At 40.1% G+C, this 12,135-nt stretch overlaps 1 protein-coding gene across 1 annotated transcript in view; it reads right to left on the reverse strand.

The window, feature by feature from the left end:
• The window catches only part of Grm7 (glutamate metabotropic receptor 7), a gene marked incomplete at its 5' end in the record, with an annotated part of 311,121 nt that overhangs the window by 167,091 nt on the left and 131,895 nt on the right, over positions 1–12,135 (reverse strand). Inside the window, one exon of the mRNA XM_037204288.1 lies at positions 11,113–12,048. Coding sequence (XP_037060183.1) covers positions 11,113–12,048 — 936 coding nt within the window. The remainder of the gene's footprint in view (positions 1–11,112; positions 12,049–12,135) is intronic.

The following is a 12,135-nucleotide window of genomic DNA, read 5'->3' on the forward strand; positions in this document are numbered from 1 at the left end:
TAAAATGAGTTTGTTAAATAAGAGCAACCACTCTGTAAGGAAGGTGGCTGTTTAAAAATGATCTCAAGGAATACATAGCTGCAGAGTGGCAGGGACTGGAGGGAAAAACAGTGCTGTTATAGGGAACAAAGACTGTTCACAGTGGCTGTTGGGGGGCATTTACTAACCAGGTTCTTTTCAGACTGTGGATGAAAACATTCACTGTTGATTATCAGCCAACCAGGGTGTGAAGCTGAATGGGAGTCCACAGACCCCTCAGAGGGACACTTTTCAATTTCAGACCCAGGAGGACCCCTGACAGATACCACTGCTTCCACTGGGGGCACCAGATGTCAACGTCTCTAGTCTTCCTTCTTTTAAAATTTCTTTTCCTACCAGCTGCCATGAAAAACTGAGGGACAATAAAAGAAGAGGCTAATCAGAGCCAGTCTCACTTCACAGACTAGCCATCAGGACACAGCCTTAGCACTGTGAAAAGATGTGAAGATCAGTTTGTCTATGGACATTGTCATCCCCCACCTGCCTGCTGTGGATGGGTTCTCTGTACTATGTTTGCCCCATTGGGGTATCTGAAAACTCTGTCCCTACTCCATTCTCTGTTGTACTTAGGCAATGCTTCAACTCAGAGTGGGTACCAAAGGTAGTAAGGGCTAATAAAACATCTATCCCTTGCCCTGTTGCCCAAGTAACGTTGTAAAGGAACGTTAAACATTAACTTGGACTTCACTACAAATATTTATAAAATTCCACTTGGTTCTTTGCTTTTCAATCAAATATCTGCAAAACACAAATTTCTGTTATTTCTATGCCTGGTGAAAGTGTGTGGAACATTAGACAAAGAAATGATAGTATAATAACAGGTTTAAAACCAAGCGCTTTAGTCATGGCACATTTGGTTCAGTACCTGACAGCTACCTTGGCCTCTTCCACAAGGCCATTTGGCTCTGATGTCCTAACCTAGTCACTGTAACAGGCTGCTGGGAAGGAGACCAGAGAAACACAATGGCATTGACAGAATCTGCGGCAGTTTAAGACAGCCTAAATAACTGGTCTTGGATACTAAAACCTAATCATTACAAACTGATCTAGGGTTTTGAGTCTGTCAACCAGGATCTCCTATGTGTGATCTAGGGACTCATATATAAACCAGGCCTCTCTGGAAGACATATCAGCCTCTTACCTGTGGTAAATCACTAAAGGACTGCACATCAGAGTTGAAAAGAGGATTGGTGAGCTGCAGTGTAAGTCAGCATTTGCGACTCACTATTTCAATCATTCAACTGTCTGTCATTGAGTTGTCACTAATGAATGACACACTAGCTATAGAGACATTTGAGAGCCTCAAGGAAGGAATCACTCATGGAGAGATGTAATGTGGCCCTTAATGCTGCTTTAACTTTTGTGGGGGCCCACAGAGGATCCCTAGGAAGGCCTTACTCAAGGTCAGAAAGTCTGTGCTTGCTTTACCCAGTAGGGATGTATTATAGGATGATTTGGCCAGGGGTGTAGTTACCAGATGTTTTGAAGGGTCTACACTTGGCTGTACATTATGCTTTGATCTTGAAAAACGGAGGTCTTTTGCCTGTCCCCTTGGTATCGTATAAAAAGCTCATTAGAATAAAACTTGGGGTGACTGGTATTGACCCAGGGTCCTCCCGAAGCTATCCTGTGTCTCTGTCTTTCTTGTCATCTAGGCCTATATTTCTATCTGATACTTCTTCATTCCTCACTCCTCCCCCAAAGAACCCTTTGACAGGTCGGAGCTTGTCTCTGACAATGTTTTCCCTGTGAACTATTTCTATTTCCTTCCATTTCTAATACCTTTGTGTATATTAACATAGAATAAAAATTTGAGGCAATTCCCTTGCTGATGTTTTATGACCAAATATTTATGGCCAAAGCCAGATTACTCTAGAGTGTCAACTGTAGGGTGGAGATGGGGTGGAGTTACTAATGGCACTGGTCAGCAAGCTGGGCCACTGAGAAGTATATGATTCCAGAAGAAGACAATGTGTTAAGAGGGCTCAGGATCCAAGTGGCAGCCTTCTGGTGACTCCCTGATTCATTAGGCAAAAACCAAAGATACTTCATGCTTGGAAGAAATTAAAAACCTATTGAGAACCCCCAAAATAATAGAGACTATGTATAGAAAGTATTTCTTCTCTTCAATAATATAGTGGTGTGGCAAGCTCAGCTCAATGCCTTCCCAGTATATTTGAAGAAGATACCAGTCAGAGGCAGCAGTGTTCAACTATCCTTCCCACTAACCTTTCTGTGTGGCAGGACACTTAAGAGAATCCTGTGCCAGGTTTCTTCCAACAGTCTGTGGCACCAGTTGTTTACTGGCCTCTTCAGTGAAAGGGAAAATAAGGGGTTGCAGCTTCTACCAGATCTGGTCCACTTTTCCCCTCAAGAGATGCTTCTCAGTCTTCCTTACCCCTCAGGTTGTACATAGACATGAGTCTTCAAATCTGAGCAAGCATACAGAAAGACATTGAACTCAAGACTGGTAGCCATAGGTCCCCAGTCTCAACCTGTATATATTAACTGCTATGGAGCTCACACTTACAAAGCAATGAGTACTTAGTCTAAGGCAAAACTGCACCAATGTCACACTGCAAACTGAAGCATCTCCTCTCTTGCCTAAAAATTGAGGTCTAACTCCTTAATTGAGCCTGTCCATTCCTTAGGACTCCAGCTCCCCCACCACTAAAGGCTAAATTCTCCATATCCTCTTCTATACCACAGCCTCTAGTCATTTCTTCTCCAACTCCTTGCCTCTTTTGCCTTCTGGTGATGCATCTGTCAACCTGTCAACACCTAATCAGACTTTTTTCAAAGGGGAGCCAATTCTAGAAGAGTTGAGTTCTTCTTTACTCAATACTGACTATCTACTAGAGTATATTTGGGGTAGGTGGGTCTACATTCTCATTGAGAAAATTCTAACTTTATTACAGGGACAATTTCTTGTCTTTGTACCATATGACTAGACCAGTGAGTATAAGGATAGTTGATAATTAGGTTTCGGGAGAAAGTAGGAAAAGGGAGGCAGGGGGAATCTAAAGGCTGTGGGTACACTAAAATTTTGCAACTGTTCTGTGTGAATCTAAGTGTTGAAATTAACTGTATATATTTGAGTTCTGTACTTTGATCTATATAAACATATATGCACAAACATATACTTGGGATTTCACCATAATTATTCTGACTTGTGCCTATTTTATTGATTATGTCAATATCTATCACTCATTACTTCAGAATAACACTTTATGTGTGGGCTCTAATTTTCTTATCTGTTCATTCACAGATTAGCATTTGGTATATTTCTAGTATGGGGCCATTACACATAAAAAGTTTATGTATAAGCTGAGTGCTTATGTTGCATAAAGTTATTATTTTTTTTCTTGTAGAACAGGTAGGTTTACTGTGAAGATGAAGGAATTTATGGTTAGAGGGGTTAAGTGACACCTATGATTTGATTCAGAGCATTATGGGATGGTGAGCAGAAGGAAATAGCCAACAAACGAGATTCCAGGAACACAGAAAAACAGGGCAACTGGGACCTGAAAGAAATCCTCAATGGGATAAAATTATTATTCCTTGTTTTGGGACCTCAGGACCCCAAATCTAGATTTGGCCAGTCCACTGACTGTCTCTCATCAGGTCTTCTCTATGGTGATTTCCTGTATTCTTTGTGAAAATCAGAAGTGGTCTCTGATGCTCTAAGGAAACCCAAAGCACAGAGCCCTTTCTGATTATCCCAATTTTACTTAAAGGGTAGGCCCTTGCATCCTGGTACCTGGGTCTCCAGATGGTTGAGTTCATAAGAAGAAAGAAACCTCAGAAACTTTATGGGATAATGGGGCATGGGGGTTCTTCTCCAAGAAGAGCTGCAAAATGGGATAGAGAGCATAGCATGCAGAATGGAGGTCTATTGTTGAGTCTTCCTGTACAGCAAGGTTTTCTCTATCAAAACGTTAAATTCAGTGATCAACACTCTCTGTACCAGTTCTTTTCTGCTGGGGGTCCACCTCCTCCTCATCCTGCCTGACTCATCAAGGGACCAAGATGGTGAAGACTCCATGTATGCTAAGAGACTCGCCTCAAAGGAGCTGGTCCACTATATCAGGGAAAATGGATGGCATTAACCCTAGCCACTTACTCCTGAATTTGAGAACAACCAGTTTCAGAGGGCTGCTTAGAGTGAAGTTCAGGGCTTGCTACCATTACAGCAGGCTACAAAACAGTGGCATTTTCATAGGCTTCAGCCATAAATATGAACAGACAAAATCAAAAGGCAGAAGCTGGACCTCAATACCCAGCATGGATACTGCTGCAGCATGATGCATACACAGCCTCAACAAAATCTACACATCTCAGTACTCCCTTCCCCTGACTTTAGATTCAAGGTGAAGGTTCTTTCTGATCATTCTAAAAGAGAAAATAATGACTTGCTATGTTTGAGTATGTACATGAATATGTGTGTGGAGAAAGTGGAAAGTAGAAGCCGACTGATAGACTAATAAAAGTTCTTTAGATTAAATAGTGAAAATGTTGTTTACAAAACTTAACAACTTATCCAGGTGGTAGTGGTATATGCCTTTAATACTAGCACTCAGGAGGCAGAGGCAGGCTGATTTCTGTGAGTTTGAGGCCAGCCTGGTCTACAGAGTGAATTCCAGGACAGCCAGAACAACATAGAGAAACCCTGTCTTGAAAACAAACAAACAAACAAACAAAAAAACAAAGGCAGAGCTAATAAATAAGTTAATAAATAAGTAAATAAATAAATAAAAGATTAACAATTGAAATAAACGCCGTCTCTGATAAAGCAATAAAGCACAGCCTAGCCGCAGTTTTCCTTCTACATTCAAAAGTCAATGTCGATTCCAACACACTCTATCTTTTCTGGCCTTCTGGGCTTTCTTCAGGTGGCATCATTTGTTCCGTTATTATAGGAACCACTTCACGGTGTTCTTGTTGTCCCTATCTGTTGCTCAACATTGCTCATTGTTCATTTTCAGAGTGTAGGTATGACATTTCCATTCCCAAAGACCCATGTTTCCCTGTTTACGTACTTTTGTGAAGAAGAGTTATAGAGAACCTTGCATATGGCACTACTTCTTTCCCTGCACCACTGCCTTCTCTTTGTAGCCTGGCACCACAGAGCTGGAGATCGGGAAGGGGACTGCATGACAAGGATGGCTCCTTATACTTTAACACACCCACTGGGAAATCACTTATCTGAAGAAGTATTCAGGGCAATTTCAGCTTCCAGGGCCCACGACATTGAGTAGATGTAATTTTTGCCAGAAGTTTAATGCTGGAGTGACTTGTCAGTATACACACTGTTTCAAACTCTGCTTGTGAAATGAGGTTGATTAATTTTTCATTATTATGGTCTCTCCTTTTTGCAAGAGTTAAGAATACTGTCAGTGCAATGACCCCTTTCCTTTTGTGCCACCTGCTGCAAACAAGTCTGCTGTTCCTCACGTTCTGATGCCCTCTCAGACACCCTGCTGTGTCCTGTTTTATGCCTGTGTATTCCACTTCACTTATCATAGTTGTCATGGTGAGCAAGTGACTTGTCCCTCTCTGTGTGCCTGTTTTGTGATTTTGGGGGATTATGTTTGTAGTATGTTCTACATGACTGAGAACGTATTCAAAGCTCCTGTTAATTACCAGTTTTGGAAAACATACAGGAACAGTATATTTTTTCACTCTCTACCATGGTTTTAAGTATAAGTAGCATAGTAGGATAGCCTATATGGAAAGAAAGAATGTATTTCAAACAAATTTGAAAGTGTGCTTGTCTTTGCTAGTATTTCCCACCTACAGCATTTCTTTAAAGCTGTAGAAATATAGTTGGACATGGTGGCTCCTGCCTACAGTCCCTGGCACTCTGGAGGCAGAGAGAGATCATGGTGGATAGTTCAAGGCCAGTCTAGCCTACACAGTGAATTCCAGAATAGCCAGGACCAGAGAGTAAAATTTTCATTTTCTCAAGATAAACAAAACAAATTGAAAACAACAACAAAAAATTCCAAGCCCACTTTGTTGGTGAGTTTTTGTCAATTTTACATAAGTAGAGTCATCTTGGAAGGAGCCTCAACTCTGGAACTGCCTCCATCGGCCTGGCCTGTAGGATAAGCAAGTCTGTGGATCATTTTCTTGATTAATGATTAATATGGGTGGGCTCTGTCCACCATGGGGGATGCCACCCCTGGGCAGATAGCCATGGGTTATATAACAAAGCAACCCAAGAATCATGAGAAGTCATCCAGTAAAAACCTTTCCTCCACGGTTTCTGCCTTAGTATCTGCTTCCAGTTTGGCTTGCCTCAATGATGGACTGCAACAGAAGTATAAGCCAAATCTATCCTTTTCCAGCTCCCAGTTGCTGTTGGCTGTAGTGTTTATCACAGCAACAGATAGCAAACTAGGAAACCCACAAGAAAAAAAGAACCAAACGGAACAACAAAACAAATACTAGACTTCTATTCAGTCAGTTTGGTGCGGTGACAGCAGATGTGTGATACTTCTTTGGACAAACTTTGAGATTTGGGAATGGGATTATCTTATGTCATATCATTTCTGATCCCAGTGGTGAGGAGGTTTCACTGTGTGGTCATATTTTTGTGAACTTCCTAGGAAATGTTCCCATTTCCCTATCCTCCTACCACATCTGGTCCCAGTGCTGGTTCAGACGCCTGCTCTCATTACCCTAGTTCTATCATGCAGTAGAATAATACTCCACTAGAGAAAAGGGGTTCTCTCATTGGAGATGTGCTACACACCCCAATTCTGTTCTGATATGTGCAGAAACATGGCCTGTGGACAAAGGCTGGAACATGCCTTTCCTTCTTTGAAACCAGCTCCCTCTTGCAGCAATGCCCTCCTGCCCTCAGTTGCTTCAACCCATTCCCTCTCTTCTTCTCACCATATTCCTAGACAAACAACCCCACAGTGCACACAGACCTCTGAGGCCTTTGACCCCCTACCCGACTGCCAAGTTCTGCTTCCTCATGTACAGTCCAGTTTGACAAAGCTCATGCCACTGCCCACATGAAAGAAACAATTTACAGACAAACACCATTTCATTCCAGGGATTCAGCCTGATGCTTGCAGCATCAACACATTTATTTTTCACTGTGCAAACACCATGGTTCACTTTTCCAAACTATGACTATAATGTTAGCAGGGGACATGCTCCTGTGAGATCCTGTCCTATATGCACCAGTTCATTGATTGGTTATGTAGTATAAACTTATCTAGAAACCTCTTCAGATAACAAGTGGTTACAGAGTTTTAGATAAATGGATCAGTTATAGAGTCCTTGAAATTTTGGCAATGTAGACTTTTGTGTTGACCATTCCCTCTAATAATATACCCACAGACCAAATTATTGCTTTTCATAGAGAACAATCTAGTCTTTGAGCAGACAGTGCTGAGATATAATTACATAATAATACCACAGTACAAAAGACTAGCTGGCCTCTACCATGGTATTATTTCACTACTTATACTATTTCGTGGACTCTTGATGGTCACACCTATGCATAATTCCCAGATTTTAGGATGTATTACTGTGTGGCTAAAGTTTACTATCACTACCTCTGATCATAGTTTAGGACTTCAATTCTAGCAAGTTATAGGGTAGCAATGATCAATCAGGGTAACAGTGATTTTTCGCATTGTCCTTAAAACAAAAATAAATTTCACTGGGATGACATTTTATATTGAAAATAAAAACCTTGTTTGATCTTTGTGTTCTACTAATAAAATCAACTAGTGAGAAATTTCACAGAGCTATCCCTAGCAGAATCAAAATGGATTTCAATTCTGCAACACAGTAAATAGTTATTACAGGATTTACTGTTGATTTTTTTTTCTGAGACAATGGAATTTTTCTACTTAGGGTACTTAAACTATTAAATCAGAACAAAATGGAATGCCTGTGATTGTAAGGTTGCCTGCCAATTTAGCAAAAAAAAAAAAAAAAAAAAAAAAAATTAAAAAAACATGCATTTTGCTGTGATGTCTTTGTTTCATTTGGCAACTTTCCTCTTTGCATAATTTAAATGCTATGGTTGCATATACACAGAGTGATTTTCTTAATTGATCACTCATGTTTCCCTAGCCATATGCCTGTCATTAGGGTGTGTGCATTTTCATGTAGAAATTCACTGTTTCTAGTTGGCAGTTCAGCACTTATAATTATGCCAATAAACCATGTAAAACATTATAAGCCATAAAGAGTACACAAAGAGAAGTAAGTTTTGTAAAACTGAGGGAATAGAAATCACACTGTCTGAAGACAGTTTAATCTCTTCCATTGGTCTGGTTCTACCAGCAAAATGGCCTCAACAGAAACTAGAATCAATGATTGGATTTCCCAAAACCTCCTATCAGTTTCAGGTTTGCAAAGGACCACACATGTGAACTTACTTGAAAAAGTTCCACAGTCACAAGTAGCTATGGTCCAAAATGAAGGATCAAATGACACTGAAATAACACTCTGAAAACGTTACAACAATACGTACTTCTAAAGCTAGTGTAGTCATTCTTACTTTTTATATCACCAAGAAGAGGTACATAGGATATAACAAGGCACATTTCTGATATTCCTTCAATGATTCCTGCTTTTTATATCACCAAGAATAAATAATAGGATATACTTAATGCCTTCAACCTTCTACACATGACATTGTTTTAACAGCAAAATAATTATCTTCATGTTATTTGATGACAGTCCTTGTCCCTTTCAAAAATTATACTAGTTACCACCTACCAGCATACATTTACAATTTTTTTTTATTTCTATTGCATTTCAGAACCCTGACTCATATTTACTATTCCCTTGGCCCAGGGATAGAGAGAAGAAATAAAATGAAATTCAAGTTGGTTTCACAGACAATAAACATACGTTATGAATCTGAAAAATACTGTTGGAAGCAGCCAATGTTCAATGACTATATATTTTAGAAGAATTTCCTCTAAGATATTTTATGATGAAAGCCATAGTCTAGAGCCATTCAGTGCCCTTAGTTTGAGAATTCGGCTTGGTTTCGTGAGATAACCACTTTAAAAAGGCAAGCTTATAGCTCCAGAATCACACAGTTTAGGTTACTTGCATCATTTCAGCAGGGAAACCAGCTAAATGCCATGTTTTTTTTTTTTTAAATAAACAATCCACAGGAAACAGAGGTATTAATGAATTACTAAACTAACTTCTGGCAGTATCATTTTTGTTTTAAGTTTTTATGTATTCCAACATAATCTGTTTCTCCTATCCAAGTCTTTAAACATTCAATAGTTTTGTTCAAGGGTGGGAAAGATGGATCATCAAGTAAAGGCACTTGCTGTAAAGACTAATGACCTAGGGTCAGTCCCTGAAGTTCACATGGTAGAACCCAGTCCTAACAAGGTGTCCTCTGACTTTCACATGCACATGCATCTTATAGCATGGATATGGTTTTTTGTTTATTTGTTTGTTTGTTTTGTTTTGTTTTTCAAGACAGGATTTCTCTGTGTAGCTTTGCGCCTTTCCTGGATCTCTCTCTGTAGACCAGGCTGGCCTCGAACTCACAAAGATCTGCCTGCCTCTGCCACCTGAGTGCTGGGATTAAAGGCATGTGCCACCACTGCCCAGCTATGGGTATGTATTTTAACACACACATACACAAATGTAAAAAAAAAAAAGCATTAGTGTATTTGTTCAAATTAAATTGGAACACAATGACCCCTGCTGTTCAAATATACACTCAATTTCCAATAAGATTCTCTCCTAGATTAGTGACTAAGGAGGGACTCAGTCTCTTCAAGCAGCAGCCATACTACCCTGTTAGAGCTGCTCACACCAATTAAAGAATTCTCACATTGGTATTTTAGGCTTGTGCAATTTGCATATATATAAAACTATATCCAGATGGGTAAGTCTAAAAATCAAATGTGTGCACATCATGTGTAGGATCAATACTTCAGGGTAACCTACTTGGTATGCAAGTCACACATACAGTTAAATATACATTGACTACATTAAAAACAACATGAGAGTCACTGTTTTGTAATTTATAGATTCATTAATTTATCAGTACATTCAAGGACACATATACTAACTGTATCTTGTACCAACCTCAAACATTGACAGCATGATCTCTCTCTCTCTCTCTCTCTCTCTCTCTCTCTCTCTCTCTCTCTCTCTCTCTCTTTCTTCCTACCTTCTTTCCTGTTTTTCTTTGAAAACTCTCTGGATCTCATTATGATTGCTTGCTGAGATTAAGGTATAGTACACTGTTAGGAAAATGATACAGAATAACTGATGTCCTTATGTATCATTCCATCTGGTTATATTTGATTGGTGTGCAACTAGGTAGCTCTAATGCACTGTATAGCTGTGCACTGTATTTGTAGTAACAGCCCAAATGAGCTACTAAAAAGTCAGAATATCTATAGCAATAGTTTTCAAACTTCCTTCCAAATGCTGTGACCCTTTAATGTGGTTTCTCATGTTGTGGTGACCCCTCCCCAACCATAAAATTATTTTCGTTGCTATTTCATAACTATAATTTTGCAACATCATGAATTGTGATGTAAATATCTGTTTTCTGATGATCTTCAGCACCCTTATGAAAGGGTTGTTCGACCCTCAAAGTGGTCATGACCTGAAGGTTGAGAACTGCTGATCTGTAGTAATGCTAATAATGGAAGAGTGAACACCAGGCATTCAGTCACCTGGAACATAGGTACTGTGGCCAACTTTTATCCTAAAGAAACATTCATGTAAGCAGAGGAGTGGTAAGTGAATGGGGAGGAAGGTTTTACTTAGTTAGATTAGATCATCTTGTCCTGGACAATGCCTACTTATACTAATTTTATGTAAATACATTTACTTGAAAAGGTCACATGTGATTGGTTTTAATAGGTTCAAAGGGTAATATCCTATTGAAAAATTTAGACTCCTGTACCATTAACCTATTAGTCCAATGCTTTTATATTTTTGAGCCTTCTATTCTGTATATAAATTTCTTTGGAGGACACAATCAATTTTGTTTCAATATGTACAGAACTACACATTTCTGGAATGTACTGTGAGAAGTACATTTTCACTTACCTTTTCTGCTGACTGTGCAGTGCCAAAAAATATCGGGATGAAGGCAAGCCATACGATACATGTCGTGTACATAGTGAATCCAATGGGCTTGGCTTCATTAAAATTCTCTGGTACACCCCGAGTCTTGATGGCATACACAGTACATGTGACCATGAGAAGGATGCTATATCCCAAAGAGCAAATGATTTGAAGGTCTGTGATGTCACATTTGAGCACTCCCCTGGCTTGCTCCGGGTTCATTGTCTTATGCTCATCGTAGTCTATGATGATGTTGGGTGGGTCAACCCCAAACCAAATGAAGACACCTAGAAGCTGCACTGATATTAAACTGGAAGTGATTGCCAGTTGTGATGTCGGGCTTATGAGTCTGGGAGCTGTCACTGATTTCTTGCCCTGCTCAAATATGCGATAAATCCGGTTGGTTTTTGTTAAAAGGGCTGCATAACTAATGCACATGCCCAAGCCCAAGAAGACACGCCGGAAAGAACACACTGCTACATCTGGCTTGGCAATCATTAGGAAGGTGATGATGTAGCAGAGAAAGATGCCAGTCAATAAAACGTAGCTGAGTTCCCGTCCAGAAGCCCTGACAATGGGTGTGTCATTGTATCGGATGAAAGTGGCCATGACAAAGATGGTGGCAATGATCCCCAACATTGCCAGGAAGACAGGAATGACAGCCCAGGGAGAATGCCACTCCAGTTTGATGATGGGGATGTTCTGACAGCCAGTTCTATTTTCATTGGGCCTCTGGTCATAGGGACAATGTTGACATGTCATCTCGTCAAACTGATACTGGTATCCATCACAGGGCTCACAGGTCCAGCAGCAAGGGGTTCCCTTCTGTGTCTTCTTCCTCTGCCCAGGCTTGCAGGGCAATGTGCACACAGAGGGTGGGATCTCCCGGACTCCTTTGCCCCATTGCATGTCCTCTATCTGTACATAGTATAAGAAATGAGAGAAAGCAGACCAGTCATTCAAAAGTTAAAAATTAGAAAAGAAACTGTCAATGACAAACAATAT

This window comes from Peromyscus leucopus, chromosome 3 (genome assembly GCF_004664715.2).
Source record: "Peromyscus leucopus breed LL Stock chromosome 3, UCI_PerLeu_2.1, whole genome shotgun sequence".
Lineage (NCBI taxonomy): Eukaryota > Metazoa > Chordata > Mammalia > Rodentia > Cricetidae > Peromyscus > Peromyscus leucopus.